Source organism: Corvus hawaiiensis, chromosome 6 (genome assembly GCF_020740725.1).
Source record: "Corvus hawaiiensis isolate bCorHaw1 chromosome 6, bCorHaw1.pri.cur, whole genome shotgun sequence".
Lineage (NCBI taxonomy): Eukaryota > Metazoa > Chordata > Aves > Passeriformes > Corvidae > Corvus > Corvus hawaiiensis.
In genome coordinates, this window is record NC_063218.1 from 36,828,952 (window position 1) to 36,853,742 (window position 24,791).

The 24,791-nt window shown below is 38.4% G+C and overlaps 1 protein-coding gene across 12 annotated transcripts in view; it reads right to left on the reverse strand.

The window, feature by feature from the left end:
* NUMB (NUMB endocytic adaptor protein) overlaps positions 1-24,791 on the reverse strand; it is a 92,781-nt gene that overhangs the window by 2,447 nt on the left and 65,543 nt on the right. For 2 of the 12 annotated variants that reach the window (XM_048305867.1, XM_048305866.1), the window contains 8 exons: positions 20,269-20,343; positions 15,019-15,096; positions 9,591-9,665; positions 7,512-7,652; positions 5,829-6,030; positions 3,379-3,681; positions 1,482-1,631; positions 505-648 (listed from right to left, as the gene is read on the reverse strand). In XM_048305867.1, the coding sequence (XP_048161824.1) occupies positions 505-648; positions 1,482-1,631; positions 3,379-3,681; positions 5,829-6,030; positions 7,512-7,652; positions 9,591-9,665; positions 15,019-15,096; positions 20,269-20,343 (1,168 nt within the window). The remainder of the gene's footprint in view (positions 1-504; positions 649-1,481; positions 1,632-3,378; positions 3,682-5,828; positions 6,031-7,511; positions 7,653-9,590; positions 9,666-15,018; positions 15,097-20,268; positions 20,344-24,791) is intronic. The other 10 variants (XM_048305869.1, XM_048305868.1, XM_048305870.1 and 7 more) reach the window with 10 other exon arrangements.

The following is a 24,791-nucleotide window of genomic DNA, read 5'->3' on the forward strand; positions in this document are numbered from 1 at the left end:
CCATGAAATAAAATAACTTAGATTGCAGCCTTCTAGCACATGTGCCCACATGGGTGACAGCCATTTCACCTTATACAGTGCAGGCAAGGCCTGGAGGGACAGACTAAGCTTACTAAACAGAAGAAATGAACCTCTAAAGCCTTTAAGCAACCAATTTAATCCCTCCTTATGTACGTTAGTGAAAAGAACACCCAAAAATTATTTTGGGTACACACAGATTCTTTCCCTTTTATACACACAAACTCGCATACAATTTCATTACTTCCTTTTTAAGCACTGATTTTATAAAATGCTGCCAAAATAAGAATCAGTCCAGGTTATAGACCCAGAACCAACAAGATCATCGCTTCCCTCCATCCACTCGTGCAAAACGCTACTACTTCCAGCTTTTGTTCCTGTTCCTTCCACTTGCCATTAAGTGGCACTGACAATTGTCTCAGGGGCTCAATTATGCTTTTGATCCAAGTTCTTATAGCAATGCACCGGATCTACTTCCAGTCTTACCAGCGACCACGGCTGCAGCTCCAGTATTAGCAGCAGGAGCATGAGCCCAAGGATTGGTTTCACGAACTGGCATAGCTGTGGACACTACAGCAGCTTGGGATGGTTTAGCAGCAAGCACACAGAAGGCAGAGGCAGTGCCATTAACTAAAATGGGAGCAGACAACATCAGTGCGATTAATTCATGCAAGGCATGCATGTGACTGGAGTATTAGTGGGCCAGGTCAGACATATCAACATACAACAATTTTAGACACTTCCACATGACAGGAGTTTGTGTAATTAGCCAAACTGGACTGACAGTCAATAAAGGTAGTAAATTTCATTTCACCAAGCCAACACTTGTTAAGAGAATCATGGGATGGTGGATTTTGATCTATTTTAGGAGGCCTTGAGTCCTGATGACTGACTGAAGTTAAATTTGTTGTTTCTATAAGGAAGAAACATGGCTCACCAGTAGTTATTGTACAGTTAATTTTAGATTCAAAAGAAGAACATATTGTAGATACAAAGTTACAATAACTACATTTAACATGGAGAGGTTCTTTTTTCACCCAACTTTTATAAAAGCATAGCAGTGGAATGAATATTAATGCCTGCTATGAGTTCTATAGCTGGCATTTTTCCACAACTTATCTAAGAATTCGTGTAAAAAACAGTAATCGTAGTGGCACAAAATCCCTTCCCTTGTGAGATCTGGTTCCTATGACACACTGCTGTGGAGTTCAGGTGGCAGAATGTTAAAACAGCCATTACCTCAAAGCCAGTCCCTTTTATAGGTAACTATCGTGTGGTAGGTGCATGGACTTATTGTTAAAAACAAAACCACAGAAAAATTAAACAGACGAGATGAATAAAGCAGGATGCATTCACCCAAAATATTGGTAACAGGACTTGCACGAGAAATGAAGACCATGTGTTACTGGAAAGCAACATTATGTGCATTCAAGCCTCATCCAGCACCCAAAGAAATCACAAACCTTGAAAGGCAGGAGACTGTGGTGCAACTACTGTCACTGGTTTTGTCATGGGGGCCGAAGAGAAAGGATCTTCTGATGGTGTGCTGAAAGCACTGGTGATCTGAGAGCACAGGGCACTAATGCTGTCTGTTTCCCCTTCTACCTCTGGGACTAAAATGTAAACAGAATTCATTAAATTGAAAGTTTAAAGGATACAGAAACAATTTACAACTACCAATGTGAAACTGAAATATAATTAGTTCCCTTAATGTCCTACACGTTATTGCGACTGATTTGCATGACAGCTTTTTTTTTTTTTTTACATTAGTGTTGAAGATCTGGCCTGAAATAGAACACCACATTAATGTACTTTGTGATTAAGTCAAGAGGGCAAGGAGATCACTGTTCCAGATTTAAAGGATGCTTGTATCAGAAAATAAAAAGGGTTTTCTACAGTATCAAAGTGCTAAACTTCTCAAGAGTTTGGCTCTAAGATTTGGCATTCTGTGAAATAAAAATACTTATCATAGATTTAAGTGTTCCAACAACATACTTGTACAGTAACTATGTGAACTTTAAATGTACTGACAGCAATGCACAGCGGCAAGTTCAGTCTAGAGTTAGTGTTGATTGTTCCAGTTCAGTGGTAGCTGAAATCCCCAGTTCCTGTGCTAGAATCATAAAAGCAAAAGCTGAATGCTCAGATAAAATGGATGTTCAGTTTTAAACAAAGCATCAGTATCATGTGGATAATGTAACATCTGGAGTAAAGCTGCCAGCTTACCAGATGTTCTCATTATTGCTAACGGCAGTGTTTTCCAAAAGTACCGATCATCAGTCCGTCATTGCACAGAACTGACATGAGCAGGCATAATCAAGCACAAAATAGTGTAAGAAACATAAAATATCTGCACACAACATGCACCAGATCTAAAATTCACAGGGAGGCATGCCCAAAAATTGATTCTTTGAGGGATATTCCAATACAGTGCATGCAGTGGGACAATAAGCAGCACTGGCAGTGGCATATATGGGAACATGCATCAGAAATGTTCTGAATCATGAAAAATTGAGACTGTGGCGTGCTCAGTGACTCACTACTGAGCAGTGCACTATTACTGTAAAACTGATTGGCTCAATGCTGGTCTTAAATCACAGGTCACTAAACAAGGATTATGAAAGAAGTCAGACTAAGTATTTTTGTTGGGTTTGCCTTTGCCACAGTCATTTTTACTTCCAAGCTTAGAACCCCAAAACCAGCTCTGTTGCCAAGTGAGAGTACAGCTGGCCTGAAGGATAACACCTAGCTAAGGGAACTCTAGGACATTATGCAAGGTAATGAGCACCTCAGGAGTTTATGTTGGGATGACTCTTAGAAAACCCCGCTAGCATCATGTGAAAACTGTACCACGTAATACTGATACAGCCAGCTGTGCCACCTGAACAGGTTGGTTCTCTTAATACAACGTGAAAAGCAATTTCATTGCTCTCAAAAAGAATTCAGACAGGTAGAAGGACAGACTGCAGAAGAGCATCACATGATCCCAAGACAAGTGGTTAAGACCTTGAAGGGATTTGTGTCTCAGGATGCCCTGACAGTAAGTGGAAGAACTGGTTCAGTGACTCAGAGGGAAGAGCCAAAACCTAATTCACCAATACCCATTCCTGGAACACTTCAAGCTGTGCTCCAGTACTTCAGATAGCGATTACAACTGTCTTCTGCACGTGAACCCTGCATTTGAAATTCTTGCCTATTCCCAAAGCAGAAATTCTCTGACATTGTGATGTTTGTTCATGATAAATGATCAACATGAGGCAGGAAGAAGGATTTACTAGAAAATAAGGAGTTACTTGAAGCCAAAGAAAAGGAGGAAGAGACAATTTAAGGCAATGTTTCACTGGAACCATTTGGTTTTACCTGAGTTTTTCATGGGGAAATCAGTCTTCCTTTGCACTGTTGAAGGCAGCTCATTTATTCGCAAAGACAACTGGCGTTTAAACGGAGACATCTTTTGGCTAAGGGCGGGGAAGCCCCTGAAAGACCCTTGCCTGGCAAGCTGTTCTATAGGGGCATGCCGCCGTGGGATAGCATGAGGGTTGCTCATTTCTTTATCCAGAGAGGCAGCAACTTCAGCAGTAGGAGAGGTTGGTGAGCCAGAAGAGGGGGCAGTATTGTTTGGTGCAGCACCTGGTGTTACTGTTTTCACTTCTGTTTCAACTGCTGGAGGAAACAGGGTGAGGTTAGAAAAGTAAAGCAAAATACTGTTCAACTGCCTACCTGTACTCCCATTTGTTTTGAAAAGAGAAATTGCAGGAATCTGCATAACTAGTACTCTTGCAAATGTTTCTAATAGCACAGCAGAAACACAATTTCTGTCTACCTTCATTGTTTTCACCATGTCACCTGACATACACCCAAGCCCCACAGCTTTATAAGGCAAGCCACTTCCTAGAAATGACAGCCTTTCATATGTTTTCTTTCTAGCTGTTCCTGAGATCCCAGCTCTAGAAGTACCTGCAATTAAGGTTTAAGACTGAAAAATGTATTGTATATTTGAGACCTTTACTTTGCCTCACACAGAACCATGGACAAAATATTACTATACAAACTGTATTAAGTGACTTAGGGCAGCACAACTCAGCAGCAGCAGGGAACAGAACACAGCTCTAGGACCCTCTTTTAAAAACCACCCTTCCAGCCCTGCAGAATCAGCAGCAGCAGCCAAACACACTGCACAAGCTTTAGCAGGCCAAAGGTAGCAGCAGCAGCAGGTTGGGCTGCAGCTCCCAGCTCCTCCAGGAAATACATTACAGGTAGAGGGAAACGTGCTGCAAGGTAGATCCAGCCTCTGAGCTGACACATTTGCAAGGAGTTCCTGTGTCACTTCTGTACTGATTTTAGCTGCTATGTTACCACCCAATCATGAGTTATTTGCACTGGAAGCTCCTCCAACTTAAAGACGGCTGCTTCATTTTGCATGGCTTTGCGTAGCACCACAATGCTCCTGTCAGACAGACCTAATGGTACAAATGTAGGATTAAACTTGGTATAAATGATTAATCTTATAATTAGAATAGCAATGGGGATTTTTCCACCTCTAGGAAAACTCTTTTTCACTCAAAAATGAATTGGCTTTGGGGGCAATAAACACAGTTGATCAACACAGAAGGACAAAAGAAAATCTCACTATCCTGGTATGAACTCTCATTTTACCCATACTGTTTTCCAAATGTCTTAGAAAAAGCAATGACTTTTTTTTGACACACCAGCAGAATAACTAAAAGTCTGGTAAAGAGAGGAGTCAGACTAGAGATTTCTGAGGAGCTGGAATGGTAGCAGGAACTAATTACATTGTCTTGCAAGCTTCAGTACCCATAAGTTGCAGCTGCTCATTCAAGTGAAACTTTTCTAATCAGTCTTTCTTGGAAAGGATTTCACACACCTTCACTGAGTCAAGACTTTGACTCATGCCCTCAAGTAACAAAGGCCTTGTGTTTGAGCTTCATTTAGCACATTCTAAAACTAATGTATGGAAACAAGCAGATGGATGATGAAAACGAAGATTAAAGTTTTGCAATGAAGGGGCAGCATAAAACTTGCTGTGGAATCCTCTGAAACAAAAGCCAGACTTCACTGTGAAGCAGGTTGTGAACAGTATTTATAATACTTATTTTTTGTTAGCTGTAGAACTGTAACAAAGCTGTAGGCTTTGTAATAAAACTTGAGTAAGAAGTTCTACTTTCACTTAATTTCGGAACACTATCTCATTCTCAAATCAGTTAGTTACTAATTTTGAACATAATTAATAATCAAAAAGCTGTGTTTTACGAGGAGGGAGTGGTTATTGTGGATTTTTTTTGGAAAGCACTCTGTGATTATCTGTTCTTCCCTCATGCAGTATAACTCTATACATACACTCTGTAACCTGCCTTAAAAATCAAAATAAAAATACATTCTTTTCTAAGAAAAACACATATAATTTTCTGTTCATTTACCATAAGCATAAGACTGCATAAATGATTACTTTGTGTCTGGCAGGCTTGTTGTTTCTTTTTAACAATTTTCTAATACGGCCTTTTATTATGGTACCTACAAGTGTTCTCTGCCATAAAGCAGGCTGACAAAACAAAGCAGAAGCAGCTTTCACATATGAAGCCGCTTGCACCTTTTCTAGAAGACATGGGAAAATGCTGAGTGAATTTGGGAGCATTTTTCATCTTGTGAACTGACAAGGGTCTGGGAATATGATGTGAACATAGTAAGGCTCAAGAGGGGGAATGCTGTAAGGACATTAAGCTTCAATCCCTGCAGAGGCCTCAGTGCTGGTTCTGCTCGCTACAGATGATTGTTTAAATTGCATCCCGTACCTTTAGCATCCGGCATCTGTCTCATAATCTCCTCTCTCTCTGCTTGTTCAGTAGCTGTAGTGACCCTGAATGACCCCTCTCTAGTGAATGTGGTTCTGCTGGCATCAAAGGTGGCAGTCACTCCACACTCCTTCTCTCGCTTCTGCTTTCGCTCCAGGCATGCTGCAAATGCACAGCCCACGGCGTGACTCAACCGTTCCCCCTGCACAAGACAACATTGCATCACACAGTGACTGGAACAGAAACATACACGTGCTTCAAGCATCACAAACTGATAACCTGCCTTTACAAGATGAATCTAATTAAGGCATTAAAGAAAACTATTTTAATTGTATTTTAGCCTTAAACCTGGTACATCAATACTCCCAACTACTAATGCACAAGCCATGTTCAAGAAAGCCACCCAGGAATGAATAAGATTGTTGGATGATCTGTTTAGTTCAACTGCTACTAAGATGCCAGAGCAATAACGTGCCTGCACTGATCCCTTGCCTCTAGATACATCTGTGCACAAAGAAACTCTCATGAAGCTGTCTTAAGGTGTAAGTCCTGAAGGACAGGTAAGTGCTATTCTTGGAGAAAGTTTACAGAGGGCTCAGGGCAACACTACCCTTGTGTGCATCTGTGAAAGCTAAAAGTACAGTGTGACTACTCACACCTCAATGGTCCTGACCAAATGCACCAGTTAGAGTTAGGAGTGCCTAATGAAAAGCACTTCCATTATTCACCAGGTCTAAAGAATCCACTATCCAATAACTGTAAAAAGGAAATTCAAGTCAGAGAAGTCCAGCAACCCAGCTGATACAGCTGCTACAGCTGAATCAGAGGCACTATTGCTACCAGTAGCTCAACTCATCTATCATAATCAGTAGGTGAATTGACCTGTTATTCATAGATGAAAACAGAAATGTTCCAGCTCTAACATAATTTTAGTGGGAATTTCTTGTTGGAGAGGGGCCCCAACAATTTCTGACTTCATTGTTTAAAGAAAAATGATAAATTACCAAGCACCATTGCTCTGAACATGCAACAATGGGGAGTTCATGCAGTGAATTTGCATGAGGTTTCAAGCACTTTGTATAATATAGGCAGGATTCAACTATTAGCAGAGAGAAGAAAAGGCCAGATCAGGGAGTTAAATAACTTACCTAAGTCTACACAGCAAGAAACTGATTTTAAACCTACTCAAAACATTTTTGTCACTCAGAAGCAAATAGAATGCTAATTTAATTCAGTTTAGCTCCATCTCTTAACATTCAGATGACTTTTCCTTCAAGATAACATTTGCGTACAAGTTGCTGCATTCATAACCAGTCTGTATTTACTCACTATGATTTTATCCTGGAAAAACTGTCATTGCTGTTTCAGTTTTTGGCTGTAAACATTTTCAGATGAGAAAATTTTCTGTCTATTCTTAGAAGAGTAGTTCCCTTCTGCTGGAGATTATCTGAGGCTGACTGCACTCCTTTCACACACAGGCTGAGCAGCATTTCTCTCCGTAAGACGGCACCACAGAGGGATGGCAAATAATTCAGATACAGGGAATTAGAATTAAAATAGTTTTCAAGGATTAAGTAATATCTGGAGTCAAAACATATTGCAGTATTCCAGGTACTCAATTTTTCTGCCCTTTGCTTCTAGCTAAGAGCTGGGAGAGCTGGACACACACCATACTAAGCTTACCGTGTCCTTCACAGCCATAAAGCAGTGGCAGATCCAGCGTCTCGTTGTGCCATCTCGGCAGATGTATGAGAACGCCCGGTCAAAGTTCCTGTCTGGTGCGCAGAAAGAAACCTTCTCTATTGTCTGATCAACTATAAGATCCTAGAGGGAAGAAATCCCCCCCACAATAAAAGAATGTGAGGAAATACACTTGAACAAGTCATTGTCAGTAGTAATTGCACAAAAATGAGTTATACTAAAAAGGGGATAACCTGATGTGGCTGTAATTATCTGTCATCAGTCACCATTCAGAATCTGTTCCCAGTATGAAACAAAATGAAGAGATGACATTCTCCACCAGCCATCTTTGCCAGAGTTGTGCCAAGGCACCACTTAAGAATTTAGGGACCCAATGAATTCCTATGATCTCTCCTCTAGACTATGGAGGCACACATTATTTTATTTGTACAGCAGCTCTGTATTCTTGCAACCAGAAAGTCTTCACTGTGGTTAAAAAACACAATGCTGACACTTAGGGGAGAGGTCTGCAAGTATGAAAAGGTCTAGCAGCTGCTACATAAAGAGCAAAAACTCATCTCCCAGTCAGCTAAGCAGGGATGCAAGAGAAAAGCACCAGCAGCATTGGTAGTACCAAACACTCCCTATTTAATCCCACAGATGGGAGAAGTATTTCTAAAAAGGAGATAGTACAGTTTAAGATTATGCCATCCTCATTAAAAATTAGTTTTTCAATATTTTTTCCAAATTGCTTCATTTGGTTGGTGCCTAGCACTTGGCACCTCTGCTGATGTATTCAGCCACCAGGAGGCAATAGTTTATTTTCTTTTTAAATCCTATACTTTTCATTACCTTCAGAGTCTGCACAACTTATTAAAATTCCATTTGAAAATACTGCATATGTGCAGCAACATTTCTAAAAATAATACATGTATTATTACTTTTAAATGAGGCAATCAGTAGACTGAATTCATTCACACCAGTATGTTTGTATTAGAAACTGAATTCTTGAGAGATAGCAACTTTAGCTCTGATGAACCATACCCCTACAGCAGCCCTGGAGAAGTCTAACCACAAGCAGATATTTGACAGGCAGTTGCACTCCAGAGGGATATGAATTACCTCTGCCTGTCAGTGTTAGCTTGGAGAAATCATCTTTTAGGTTGAAAAAAGTAAATGTTAATTGATATGAATATAAAACAAACTATTTCAGACTGACAAGAGTTAAAACTGTTCTCATAGCCATGCCATCTTTTAAAATACTAGTGCACTTGTAGTGGTAAGCCTAAAGCTCTTATTTCTAATTGCCTACATCTACATAAAACCAAGAATCATTTGCTCTTACTTGGACACAGGTGCCTTGGTGGTACACAATGTGCTAATTCATAATAAAAAATTGTAATTTCACAATTAAAAAAAACTGTAAAACAATCTAGAATCATGCCTCAAACATAGTAGTTTTCCACTTCAGACCAACATCTTAGATATTAAAGATTATTGAATTTGATATATGCAGTTACTATTTAGTTTGAGTCTGAAGGTACAATCTCCCTATTTAATTTACTCTGCATTTAATTTAATTTACTCCCATTTAATTTACATTGCATTTTGGAAGCTCTTGTTCATTCAGATCCATTCTAGGATTTGGATGCACTGAAAATTATATATATATGATTTTTATATATATATATATATAGTATTGATTAATGTGAGTTTGCCTATATATTACTATTGCAACCTTTTGCAGTGGTGCAGAACAAAGTCCAGGGACTCTTCAAGTCCACTATCAACAGAAGTTATCAGGAAAACAACAGTAAATGCAACAAAAAATATTCCAAGCTTGTGCTACACCTGCTACATTTTATAAAATGTGTCTTGAGAGTAGTGTAGAATTAACTGGGGAAAAAAATTAGCAGGTGTACATATGTTTACAAAACAATAAATTATTAAACTAAACTACACACTTCAGTCTTCCTTTCAAATACCAACATTCACAGTAACATAAAGATTGGTGTCCATTTAAAGATATAGCACATACATTATTAGAGAGGGATTTAAAACTTTTGCCCAGGGAAATCTAACCTTTGTTTTCTCATCTACAACTCTGAGTCCATCCGCCGAAACCCACAGGACTGCTTTGACGGCTTTCTTCCCAGACTTTCAAGAAAAGGAAAAAAAAAGGAAAGAAAAAAACAAAACAAAACAGTTTTACACCAACAGCTGATTGCTTCCCGCTTCCCCTCTCCAAGAACTATAACATTGAGTGTAGATGAAGTCCATGGTCAGTAGGGTGCCCAAAGCTCAATCCAAGTTGCAAAACATTAAGAGAACCAAGCCAAAGCCAGTATTTCAGAAACAGCACGTCGTGGGGATGGGGAGAGGGCACAGGACAGGTGAGGCAAAAATAAGGTGTACATCCACTGACAGTAAAGAATTCAAGACTGACCAAGTGGGTGAAGAATTCCACTAGTCAGAAGACACTCATTCATAAGGAGTTACACCACAGGTAGCTTCTTCAGCACAAGTTTAAACATAGGAAAATTCTTACCTGATATTTCCACCAGCCCTACCCTCTGCCCCAATAGTCACATGGCAGAATCATAGCATCACCTTAAACCAGTGTTAAAAGCATCCCAAAATCATCAGTTACAGTGTAGTTTATTAAGCTCATAAGCTTAATGCTAAGATCAATCACCCAAATATGTTTCACTAATTTATTAAGAGCTAAATGTCTAATCTTGGGAGAGAGGTATAAAAATAGGATTTCTTAACCCTTTGGTGTGTATCTTGAAAAGCAGTGGTGTGTGGCAGGCAGATGCAGCAGAGAGCAATCTGGCTTTTAGCCAAAACCTGACTGTGGGAACTTTCAGCCACCGCAACCAGAGGCTAAGTAAAAGTGGGAAATACAGGAAGGTTTCAGGAGCCACTTAAACTACAGATTCTTTCTAGGCTGTTTACTTTTCAAGGGAAAGTTACAGAAAACAGTATAAACACAATAGTCTTCTGAAGCTAATTCATTGAAAATAAAACAAGTCAACAATTTTACTGGTTGTTACAGAGAACTACTACTAGAAAAATAGTACCTTTTTTTGAGCATGTCACTTTAATTCACAATCCCCCTACTTCAGCCAGTTATTAAAATATTCTCTCCATGTGTTTTGAAGCACTGGGTTTACATAGTTTGTGGCTGCTAATGGCACCCACCAGAAACCACTGCAGGGAGTGAAGAAAGCAACAGGGGAAAGAAAAAAGGTGAAAGGATTTCAGGTAGTGGCTTCAAGCTAGAATTGCAACTATTTTATAATTTTTTAATAGTTTACTGCAGATGTATATACTCTATATTCTTACAGCAAGTAACAGAACAAGAATACATTCTGGCATAAGTTCCAAGTCTGCAATTTTAACACTGTAAGAATGAAATATCTTGGAGTGAAAAGTCTCCAATTATATCACATTGGTTTCATTCTCCAGAGAAAGCAGCAAGTGTGAAGAAAAAGGTGCTGGCAGAACTTCTGTTTGTTTTTTGGGGAGGAACTATCTGTCCCGATTTCGGAAGCAGCAATGACATCCTGAGCATTTTCAAAAAGCTTGGTGAGAACAGAGAATGGCACTGACTTGCACAGAAGAGCATTTAAAGAAAAAAAGAGAGAAAATAAGCACAGCATGAAAGCAAGCTACAGAGATGTGCTTGCAGAAGCAAGTTTCTAAATGACCATCCAGCCTGTTGGATACCCCAGAGAATGTTTAATTTAGATTCTGGAATGCCTAATGGAAAGAGTGCAATTCACAACAGAAAATATACTTAAATTTACCGTTATATGTGTAAGAAAATATTGCAGCATATAAAAGTCACTTCTAATATTTTGTTTAAAAGGCAGTTAAGTATCAATACCCACAAAACATAGTCTGTATTTTCAATGCTCAGCTAGCTCCCACAGCCTGAAAGTACCTATTTTCCAAGACAAATGGTTTGTAGAGGTCTGTCTCCTTGAACTGTTTTAAAAAGAGTATTGGTTTTTTATAAGCTGTAAGTATTAAAAATCTTTATTTCAAGCAAATACAAACAATCAAGTGAAGAAAATGCCTGCAGGGAACTGTTTGGTCTAGATTGCCATCATTAGATTGAGAGATACACATCTTTCCCCAGCAAACAATAAAAACCTTGTCCCTACAGAAACTGTGAACAGTTCCTGAGGTTTGTATTAAAGCCAAGTTTAACTGAGCTGGGTACTTCACAAAGCAATGCTGATCCTTCACAGAGCTACTCACTCGCTATTTTACCAAATGAAGATTTAGAAATAGCTAACACATGGAACTCCATGTTTCTCAGAATAAAATGAAAAGGCTGAAGAGCTTTCTAAGCCCTCTTTTCCCACTGAAACATTAAGTTCCCCGTGCAAGATAACCAAAGATGGGTTCGCTACACTAAGAGAAAAAGAAAACTCACTTTCATCTCCCACTTCCTTCTTCTAGATTTATGGTGGATGCAGTGCTTTGAAGGGGCTTATGCTTATAGTTTATACCCCAAACCCACTGCTACTACTGCTGGACAATTAATTATTTTTACATTTACTGAATTCTCAGCTTATCTGTGCCTACTAGTGATATATAAAGGAACACACTGGTCCAAATGAGTTTCTATTGGATATACAAATCAAAGTACCACTCCCTTATGGGCGGGACATTGCCAAGTAAACAGTGATTACGGAGTAGATAGGAGCATTTGCACTATTGGCACATACTGGACAAAGATCAGACCAGCTGCAAGATACTGCACGGGAAGTGAACTCCAACGCAGGATCACAGCTTGTGTAACAAATACTGGAAGGTACAGGCAACTCCAAACAGAACAATTTAAAACAAGAAGCCAATACCCACTGGAACAGGATGGTCTGAAATGTTGCTACCAAGGGACTCATCTAGATATCCAGATCAGTAGCTTGTCTTGATATTCTAGGGCTTTTAAATGACAGCACTGCCTGAGGAGAGCCATGTGTGGCATCGACTCCCAGGAGCCTGATTTCTCAGTGCTGAATCAGCACCGATTGACACCTCACTGCTCAGCACTTCTGGGGAGGTCAGTTATCTGCTCCAGCACAAGATTCATTACCTGGACTCATTTCAGAGTCCTCAGACATCTCCAGGGTGGGCACTCATCCTAACACACAACGAGGCCGGAGGACAAAGCAGGTCCATGGCAGGTTGGGCACAATGGAAACCTCACTGACCAACTGGCAATGTCCCAGAGATGGGCATCCACCAAACAAAAAGTAGCTGCTTTGATACCTTACTATATTGCAAGGTGGAAAACAAAGTATTAAGGATGCCAGAACAGAAGTGGCCCAAAATGCATTTTTAAATACTTTTACTTTGTTTCTAGTATTTCTGCGTATTATATTTTATTCTATCCTGAGACTTAGACATGGCTCTAAGAGGCACCTGGAGTCTGAGGTATATATAAAGAAAATTCTTCATTTCAGACTCTGTATAGACCACTGTGTGATGAGAAATACACACGCTCCATGGAGGCAAAACATGAGAAAGATCACGAAATCTGTCCTACTACCCACTACAACAGAAAAGCTTTAGTTTTAAAAGGAGCTGCCTAAAAAGGCAGCTTATTTGATAACCGCAAAAGCCTAACCTGGAGCTATCAAGAGACATCTCATTTTCATTTAAAGCTGAAAAAAAGCATTTTCAATACTAACCACTTGAACATTTCCAGACACAAATCCATCATATTTACCTTTTACAAGGAGAACAATATGGACAGGGAAAGCAGCAAACATGTCTAGACTGACTTTTTGAAAGCTGCTAGTGTGTTTTAAACAGCTCTGCAGTTTGGAATATTATACTAATCCCAATGCAAGGCAATTGGACAGAAATTATAGATGAGACAGCCAAAAGATATTAGAGCTATTAATAATTGAGAAATATTAATAAGAGAACAGCTGTCCCATTTTCTGCAGATTTCCCTAGATGTGAGCTCCTGTTGTAGGCCAAAGCTGTAATACAGGTACTGCCATACTGGAGCTGTGGGGATATCTAAACACTATGGATTTAAGTGGTTTCAGTGCTAATTAATGAAATTCACAGGCTGAAGTAGAAGTAGGTCCTTCTTTGTAAAAATATTATAATACAAGAGAAAGGAAATCTAAAATGCTGTGGCAAAGTACTAGACTTCATTAAATATCAACCAAGATGTAATAGGGAAGATAGCATATTTAATAATTTAAAAAGTCAAAGAAAGATTTTTACCTAAGTGCTATGCAAATACCTTTCCTTTTACATCTTTGCTTTCATATGTATCCTAACATAAGTTACTACCAACAAGCAGAGAGAACATATCTAATCAGGTTGAGGTGGGGGGCTGTTTGTTTTCAGTTTAGCACTTTGGGTCCGGTCTTTCTAAATTTCAGCTCTAAGATTTGATTTGCACACAGGACTGTTCTCATTAATCTGACCAATCTGCCATCTACTGTACTTTAGCCCCTCACCATCACTACACTTTGGATGTGTGCTTTCCCAGATCATAGGAAGAAACCAGAATTGGAGAAACAGATGTCCCTATGTGACATGCATCACTATCTGATTGAATGGTGAAAAAGGATCAGCTGAAAAAACATTACTTGCTCTCCAAGCAAAGTCAAAACCAATCCATGACCAGAGAATAATCTGCTTCAAAAGACACCAGCATGTATGAAAGTCACAAACCTGTTAGTTTCTATTTAAGCAAAGTTTCATTTTATAACAAGATACTTCAGAAGCCATTATCTTAGATAACTCCATATGAAAGCTGGATTTAAAGGTTTTACAGAAATTTTAAATACAGAGGTAGGAAACAGATGAGAGGTAAAAGAGAGAGAGATCTTTCTGCCTTGCAGAAAGGTAGACAGCAGGAATAAAACCTCCCAGCCACCAGTGCAGCACATTCTTAATAAGGACAAAGAGTTGCTTCTCTTCTTATCTAAGACATGGTCCTTGTGAAAACAAGAGCAACGACAGAAACTGTAGATTGAGCTGAAATTAGGTAAACATAGTAGGTGAAAGCCTGATCTCATCTTCATATATCTTTGAATCAGGACTGTGCTCAAAAAAGGAAGGTTTAAGAGATGGCACCAATGCTAATATTTGGGGACCAATTCATGCTGCCAGGCAGCTGAGCATGAAGCACTTACAAGGCACAGACCTCAACTGTTCTGTAGGTATTTGCCCAGGTGATGTAGGTTGGTATAAGCTTAAGGGTTAAAAAAGAAAATTTTATTTTTTTCAGCAACACCAAATCACTTCAGAACACTGGATTTCTGATACAGTCCACAGATACTTAAGTTTCTGTTTCAGGTTACTTTTGAAACCACATTCTTTCTTTGATCAAAATATTTCCAAGTCTGGTTTAGAAGCAAACATTCTGAAATGGATTAAGGAACCCTCAACACCCTGATTTTATGGCAGTGCTATACCAGGGATGTAACTCCTTATAGTGCAAGCACAAACAAGGCATTAAACTTACTTTTCCAAAGAAGCCTTTGAAGAACTTCCTTTCCTGGAGGAACAGGGGGGACAAGTCGAGCGCTATTACTGTAGGTAGCTAAAATGTCCCAGGGTTTTCAAACCAACAAGCACACACAAGAATAGGGTTTGGAGGGAAAGGAAGGGGGTTTTAGAGTTATCCATGAGAAGGTGCGACAGGCAAATGTGAAAATAATCCCATGAAAACGCAGATCAAAGGGCACACACACAATTCTAATGAGCTACTGCCCTGAAATTGGTGGAAAGAAGAAAACCTCAGCCCCAATTTCATGCAAAGTGGTTACTTTATTTTTACTCTCCCTTGTTTAGTCCCTTTTGGTTAGGTTACAAACCAAACTTGGCAGCAGACATGGTGGTTAAACAAGTAAAATACTGTACAGGTTCTTGTGAAATGCAAAGTTTTAACTCCAGAATTGCAGTCAAGTTTGCTCTGTACTGATCACTCTTCCCCAAAGCAAATGTTCTGTATGTTGGAGAAGCATGTATGGCTGATATAAAGCAGGGGTAAGTACTGCTGCATTTTATGCCATTTGTTTGTTGCCCTGGTTTACATCCTACTTTTATGCTTCACATCTTACGCAGTCTTCTCTGAAGAGCAAGGAATTTCATCTTAATCTTGTGGTGAAACTAAAATACAAATGAGACCTCTTTCTCTAAAGCCTTCCAAGGCTTTATGCAATATTTATACAAATACTAGTTATTCATCCTACAACTCTGAACTGATTGGTAGAACAGCCTTTAAAATCAGCTCAGGCAGGCAGAGACAGTTAGGCAAGTGCAAAGATACCAAAAGCTGAACTACAGCTTCCTAAATTTCTTCAGGAAAGCGATTATACTGATTGCCCAATCCACATTAAGAAAATGCCAGCACACAATTTTAAGCATATTTGCATGCAGTTTAGTTTACTAGCTTTATTTTGTTACCAGACTATGGAAAGTAAACTACATGAGAGAACACTTCATCAGGCCTGGTGCTCTGCGAGCACAGCCACATGCTGCTCCGCGTTTGAGGGAAGCCAGTGTGAAGCATAGACCTGTTCCTGCTATCTTTCCAAATTGCTTCACTTGTAAGAAAGCTCTGCTATAGCAGTAATGAGGAGGAGGTGGAGAATTGCAGAACAGACAGGGAGTGTCTCTGTGACGGCCCCTGACCCCATATTTACACTGTGCAATCCCAACGTGTTCATCACTGATACTATTATATTAAAAGTATTGCCACAAATATCCTGAGGCAGTGTCAGGAGAACTGATTGATAAACAAGGTTACATTTAAATCAAAGCTATGGTTCTGACACAAGCCAACAAAATCCAGGAAACACCAAGTTAAGGAGGGAGTGTCAGTCTCAACTTCGCGTTTCCTGGCCCTGCAGGTGTGTCCCTCTCTGCCCAATGTCCTTCCACAGAACATTTTACCAAGTATCTGTAACATATTTATGTCAACTCAGACACTGCATAAAGAACATCTCCAAGCTCAGTCAGCTGAAAAGCTTAAGAATTTTTGGAGGCAGGAACAGTTATGTATTTGGACAGGATATGCTGAACACTAGGAGGGGAACTAATGAATTAATCACAATGTAGTGTACATAATGAGAAGGGGTTGGATGCTGCTGCCAAGTTGAGCAATGACTATTGCATTACACTAAAAAACAGCTTTTTAAAGACAGCAAAAGCTAAAGAGATTCACCAGAAGCTACCTCATTTTTAGGTAATGGTTAATTTTGCTCTCAGAAAAATGGTTGTTAAACAAGATTATTTTTTTAAATAAACTAGACAAGGTTAATGGAAAAGGCATCATGCAAAATGGGTTTTAAACAACACTAAGTTAATGTAGTTTAGAGATAACTAATGCACTTTTTAAAATATTAAATTATGTCTCTTTACCTGCTAAAACAAGAACATATATTAAAACAAATGCATAATTTAAAACAAAAAGTGGCAAGTTAGAAACCAATACTATAAGCTAAAGCTGATTTAAAATCAAAATATGACATGAGAGAGTACACTTTTTTTCATATGATGTTCCCACACCTGAGTAAAATGCACTTAAGGCCCTTAAAGTTACTTTCCAGTTGGCACTAAATATTTGCAATTTGGTGAAATGGCTCTGAAGAAACCATTTAGAGCTTCATGTCCATCTACAAGAATCTTATCAGATATTAAATGTATACAAAGATAGCAATATACCTCTACTAAGGCAATAATGTAAGTTCCATTGGTAATATTCTTTTAAGGAAACATGCGAGTTCTGTTGATAATATAAACCCATGTTAATAATAGACTAATAGCTGAATACATGGGTTTATGATCTATTAATGAGACTGTGATGCCATTTCATCAGACGGAAAATTACAGTATTGTTGGTGTGCAGTTTCAGAGCTCGAAAACTGTAACAGAGTACAGTGTGGGTGAGGGATTCTTGAGCTAGAAGTGGCTTCTTGTACTCAGCTGTCAATTAAGCAACATCTGAATAAAATGCTCACCATCAATTGTTTGCAAGTTCTGCAAGATGCAGTGCTCAAAAAGCAATTACACCACATTAAAGGAGCAGGTAATAAAAAAATCCCTGAAAGGTTATTTCCCACAATAAAGAGACAGAGATATTTTTTGCATCTTTTCTTTCAAAAAGCAAAGCAGTAATTAAGCTATTCCTAAAGTCAAGATTAACACGGTTCTGTATTCTTCTTCGCAAATTCCATAAAATGTTTTAAAATCCAGTAATCAGTCCTATAAAAGAAAAGTCTTCAGGTCCCAAAATGAATTGCCAACTGCTCTACAACAAGAATTAAGAGGCAAAAATGTATCTATTAAAATAAGAAAAGACAGAGAGAACTTAATTTTTGGAAGCTACAGGATACAAATATTTCAACAATTCTAATTTTTAATGACTGGATTTATAAAACCTACACCTTACTTGCAGAGAATAAAGTTTAAAATAGACCACATACACTTCAATGTCATTTAACCACTTTAAAAGTGAAGTCCAATTTCCCTTAAGCTAGTCTTCCAGTTTGAGCACTGCAGCTCAAGCTTGTAATTCTTTCAAAACTAAGAGAAAGACAATCAAAATAACTACATAATGTGAAAGCAAGAGACTACCTGAAGAACAAACTGTTTTCTTACCACATTCCTCACATGCTGAAATATCACCCAGTGTTTGGCTTCTGCTAAATTAAGAGAGTGTCTCATACAGAAAAGAGCCTCCAGGAATGGTGATGTCCTAAAGAAATGCCCCTTGTTTAAAACCCATGTGCTGGGGGTGAGGGGCAGGGCTTGAATTGCAGTGAGCAGCTCCAAATTAACCTTGGATCTGATAGAGTCTAACAACTAAAGCACACAAAGTAGTTTCAGTAATCTGAATCTTCCTCTTGGGGCCCAAAGAGAATTTCACCTCTACTTCTCAACTTCCAACACTGACAAAGGAGACAAATAGCAATTGTAAGAGATGCACACCTGTATCTGGTGTACATACACACATCAAACAGCAGAAGAAATCAAAATTATCTAAAGAAAAATGTTAATTTAAGAGAATGGGTAAATTCATGCCATCCACAATTTGGAATAATGACATAAAATGGAATAGGGAAACTTTACTATTTACTTTCAGAAAATGCTGACCAACTGTAAAAATTAGATATCCAAGTCTGACGCTTGAATCAATCATTCAGGTGATCAAGAATCACAATCCTGGAAATCCAGATTCCAGAAGAAACTGGGTGCTATGCTTTCACTATGTCTCATTAATTATAGGCTTAGCTACACTTAGCTGGCTTGCGGACTTGTAAGATTTTTATAAACTAGAGAACAGCTACTTCATAGCATAGCTCCACAGGGGAGAGAATGAGAGAAGTTGCATGAAGTAGATATTGCAGTGCCATTTGGTGTGCTAACAGAAAGTATTCTGAGAGAATAAAAATCAGAAAGAGACAAAAATGGATGCAATTGATTATGCGGTCAGTACTTGCACTTTTAGGTACGTAAACTAAATCCACAGGACAAAGAAACTAATTTTTATTTTGTGTGGCCCTTTTTAATAAAAATCAATCACTAATCACTGTGGACTGAATGCGAACAGATGGGATGTGGCTTTAACAGGTTACTATACATTAGCTAAGAAAAGAATGAAAAGACTTGATTTTAATCAGAGCACTAAACCAATTCAAACACTTTACAGCACAACAGAAGGCAGAAAAGATAACCTATAACCCTCTGCTGTGTGGTAGGAAGAAGGGATAAACAGGTTTAGATGGAAGCCATTTGAGCTCTCAGACTTGGTGAGGAAAGACAAGGGATGTCCAGTGGCACGTATTTTAAGTCAGTAGAAGTGCAGAAGAAGGGTTTGACAGACTTGTAGTAATCTCGTTGAGCTGCAAGGATACAAAGGTTTCTTCCACTAAATGCATACTGAAGAATGTAGATAGATAAAACATACAAGAGAAGTGATGACAAGGCTTGCAGTTCTCCATCTCTATTCAAAATTCAAGTTTTTCATGTCCTTTCTCCTGTTCTTTTCAATGACGTTAAAGCCTCAGTTCCTTGACAGACTGATCACTGCCTTTCTGGAGTTTGCTATTTCCGCAGGATTTTGTGGTAGTATTACTGCAGGAAAGAGATGACGACCTCTTCAAATGAGCCACAGAAATACAAAGAGCTTTGAACGAGTGCCATTTACAGGAGCAAACGTTCACAGAAGCCAAACTAAGAGCAGCCCACTTCATGACATACCAGAATTAGACAGCCTTCAGGCCACTTTGAGCAGATGCAAGCCAGATTATTTCATGCATGACTACAATGTTGCAGTGCATTAGAAAAAAAAGCATCCTAAAACAAGTAATATTTTTTATAATAATGGTGAATTAAGTCACTATTAAAGTGGCAAGCAACATAGGGAAAGAGAGAGAGGGGGAGAAGAAAAGAGAGAGAGGGAGAAGCTGTTAAAAACCAATGGTTGAAGTCCCATGTGGGTACCAACTTAGCCTGAAAGGTCACAGAGAATTTTTACACATTTGTTTTGCAAACAGTTTCTGCAAGTAGAAAGAACAGTTGTAACTCTCCCACTCATCATCAGATTAGCATGTCCCCCCAAGAGCAGCAGTGCTCTCAAACTGGCCAACTGTTACTCCTAACATGGGTCAAAAGTTCAGTCTTTAGCTGGAGCACTGCTGCCGAACGGACCTTTCCAGTAACGCTCACAGCCCCAGTGCCAACTTTTTCATTAAGCAAATATACATACAGATTTCAGCCTCTTCACAGCATCTTCACAGATATGCATTCCTCTGGATTCATCCACTTCGACGTGTCCCAAGTACTGCAGGAAAAAGTATGGGGAGAAAAGCTTAATAGCAGCTCCTTAAACTCCCTGGGTTTTGATGAATCCAAGCTCTGAATTCATCTCAGTACAGCTGATGTGATAGACATTACCAGCACTTTGCCAGCCTTCTTTTGAACATGCATTTGAAGGTTTGACTGTGTACATATATGGGGGCACCAGCATCAGGAGAACAGTGTAATACAACTAGAAATTTTGAGGGAAAGACAGACTTTCCTTACTTAGGGGAAAATACGTAATTGAAAAGTATTAAAAACTGTATTTTCCTGCTTATTCATCATGAGCTTTAGTAATTTTTTTTACTAGCATAACATGAAAACCTTACATCAATATAGAGATGATGGTGAATAAATTATTTTTTAATAATGATAAATATATTTAGTATTGAAAACCGAATTACACTACACAGTAAGATGACCAAATATTTTTGAATGTTAATGTCCAAATATGAGAAATTTGCCCACTACCTCCTTTTTTAAAATTGTAAACCAAAATTGTTTATCTTCATTACAACAACAGGCTGTTATGTGGACACTGAGACATTCATCATTCTTAAAAAGAGGGGGGTAAAAAAAAACAAAACCAAAAACCAACAAAACCAAACGTGTTTTCTACGTATTCATCTTACCAAGCACTACTTAAAAAAAAAAACCCTAGCTACACATCAGTGAATAGAAACTTCCAAGTTTCAAAGCTTTTAAATTTACAACCCAGAATATTAGTCTATAGAGAAAGCAATTACAAGAAATACGTCAGAGTGTAGTGTTCAGGGTACTATGGATAGTTTAATTTCACACTCTACCTTTTAGCTTTAATTTTTCCAATTTCCCTGCCTTTTCCAATCATAGTTCTTTTTGATAGTGAAAGGAAGTGTTCTCTCAGAAAAATTCATATCCTTATTCAAAATACTTAACTCTTGAAGAAAACGAGAGAAACTATCAAAACCTTTCTGAAGTTTTGTAATCAGAGCTACAGGTGAAAGAAACTTTCCCCAATTTACTTGCCATTATAAGAGTTGTATGCAATTTGGCATTTAGATTCTAGGCTAGCTAGAGAGTGAATAAGTGGTTTTAAAATATCAGAATCAAGGCTTATGTAATTTAATGCAATAGTAAACCCAAGTTTAATAACCTATTAAGAAGTTGCACTCTATAACAGACTATTCTGTCATGAGTCATTTCAAATCTCTTAGATTTTCTTTCATTAACTAGGATACTAGACTTAGCTAGATAGACAAAAAAACCACTTCACTCACAGCACCATATTGAAGCACCCTTAGATGAACAGATTCAACTATATGGAGAAAATCAAGACCATTTCAAGGATTTAAAAGAAATTGGAAAGTTGAGGTTTTTTTATGCAAGGCAAGGTGCTCCAGAAGAGGAGCAGATATCATTAAACTGCTGAAAGATTTAAAATATCTTAAGTGACAGAGAGCTTCAGCATTAAATCTCACTATGCGGCATTTTTTTTTAAACAGAGTTAAATGTGGATGAAACAATTCTGGAAGAATTTCATTTAAATCAGCCCTCACAGCTGGAGAACAGCTTGAAAAATAAATTGCACTGAAACTAGAAGGTAAATAAAAGAGATCTGACTCTTTAGAGCTTTTTCAAAATGAGCTCTGTGAGGCTGAAGCTTTATAATTGAATGCTGGAGCTGCCAAAACCGCAACTGTACTCCCTCAGTTGAGCTTGCTGAACACTTGTGCAACATCTTCATTTCTCCAGAACACAAAGTGGAACATTTCAATCCTAAAAAGACACAAACAGTAACAACTAAAGATGCAATTACTATGTGTCTGGAAGTACATATGTACATCAACGACTACTCAGTTGTGCCATGACTTCTCTGGGAGAAGTTCCAGAGATGCAGAAATTCTGTTGTACATATTTGTCATGAGAAAGTTTTGGGTTTGGTAACTTCTCTTTAAGAAGAGAGTGATATAGACAGGAGCAAGACTGAGGTCTATACTGGACAGAAAAAAAAATATGTGTAAGGAATGAACCATCTAGTTTGCATGACCATTTGTATCATCCATGTAAGAAGGCAACTTTCAGATTTCCTGACCTATCTGCACATCTCATTTACTCCAGCGTAGCCAAAATGTTTCCAGCTGAAGATTCAAACCATTCAGCCCCTGTACTTGGCAACCTGCCTTTTGCTTGGAAAAGGCAGAAACAGAGCAGGGTAAATATTGCCTCAAGTCACACTTCAAAACAGACAACCATTCTCCCCTGTGTTGCCAAACCTCTATTCAAGTCCCATGCTCCAACTTTCAGCAATCAGCCATGCCACTGCTGCTGGAGATGGCAAGTTTAGCTGCAGTTGTCAATACTGCTTCCACTCCTGTGAATGGAGACATTATTACACATATCAAGTGCATCTATCCACACCAAAAGGGTACAATCCACAGACCTCACTGACATTAATCAATTCTGAATTATAAAATAAATTACACTGTCACACAATACTTCTTTATGATACAGAGGACAAAAGGTGCTTTGTTTGCATTTACATGTTACACTTTTAGCCCTTCATAAAAAATGAAAAAAACCTTGTTCTTGCCACTGCACCAGAAGCTCATCATTTTCACTGGTGTTGAACATTTTACAGGCAATTTCAAAATTCCTCTTGCTTTGGTTTTTTCTTTTTCTGGGATGGAGTGGTGGTGTGCTAATTCCTTATATGTGCCAATATACTTTTCTTTCTTGTAAACATAAATTTTAAGTCTATAACCAGAAGCCTTCAAGCTTCTTTCTAAAAAATTTTTCCCCATCAGTCCGAGAGCAGATATACATGGCTCCTGTATTTAACCAGTGCTACAATATTTATCTGGCTTTTAATGGATTGTAATCAAAGAAAAAATATTTTCTCAAGAAAATTGGCAAAAAACTCTGTCAAAGACTGACCTCTTCTAGTGTTTATATTTTAAAAACAAGTGTTAAATTGTAAATATATCTCAACTTAGCCTTAAATTTGAAATATTGGCTCAACTTACTAGTGCAGCAGAATTTTATGAGTGACATTTCAAAATTTAATAAAGGAAATGCAGCTACTAGTTAGAGCCTGAAACGAAAGTTAAACACCAGAATTCAGGACTTAAGAAAAATAAACTATTGTTAAACTCTGTCATTAAATCGCCGGAAAGACATTACACGGAAACCACTTTAAAAAGCAGATACACAAATCCCACACTTCTATACACAACCTTTAAGGATCTTTGAAAGGAACTTCCCTTTCAAACTAAAGGAGAAGAAACATGCTGTTGAAGTGCCTGGGCAGCAACTGTCCTATATAAGTAAAATCTCATGCAAATCCACGACAGCACATTACCGCAAACACACTCAAGGACTGGGACACGTAAGTACTGGGTATACACAGAAATCCATGTGAACTGCCTAAGTCATGCTGTGGTGGATGATGACTTTGAGAACTGTAAGGAAAGGAGTACTCATGACATATTTGCAAAGAGCATTTCTTGTCACAAGGGATTGTTGCAGCTTGCATTCCTGGAGAAAGTGAGTACTTTTCCATCAGGAAAATGCACATAGCAGGAATGCAGTATTAATATTGAATGCACTCCTACTTAATTTCCATAGCAACCAGTGAATGATAGTCATGACATCAGCAATTCTCGGACATAAGATGTTCTGTAAGAGATTTAATCGTTATACCAGAAATTAACCGCCAGTGCTTTTACAGAAAGCTAAAATCCATGTGGGCAGAGTCCACATACAGAGTAACATAACATAAAAGCTCGAATCCAAATAAAATTCTTTCAGAGGCTGTTGGAGAAAGTCCCTAATGTAAACATTATTAAATAGAAGCACTGCTTATATTAACATTTTTAGCCAAAAGAAGATGAGATTATGGTACAGCCAATTAAACAAAAACCAAAAAACTTCCTCTCTTCATCACTTATTTTTATGTTCTCTTTTGCTGATGGTGGTGTTTGGTATCAATCTCAAGCCAAACATAAAGCAGTCGACACAGGAACGAGTTAAACTGGCACACAGCAAAGCATCCTTAGAATTCGAAAAGTGCTTGAGAAACTTTATTCTTTTTCAACATTTTAACCTTTTTCCAACTTCATCTAAAAACCAACAACTCAAGTTACCATATCAAGTGTTTCTGGTGAAGTTTTCCTACTGTCTTCTCCCAAATACATGCTATTGAAATTGCTCCTACTGAAACATCAAGGGCTGATGTATCAGGTCAGAAATAAAAGGACACCATCTGTGTCCTAGTACAAAAGCAATACTGCCCTGATCTTCTTGTTTTCATTTCTCTCCCAAATACTTGGCTGACTCAGTTTCCAAAGTTTCAAAGTTCAACAATAACAGCCGGCAAAAAGAAGATCCTTCACCAGAGCTCCTTCAACCTGGACAACTCACTCAAGCCAGTTCTGTTTGTTCATGTCTGGT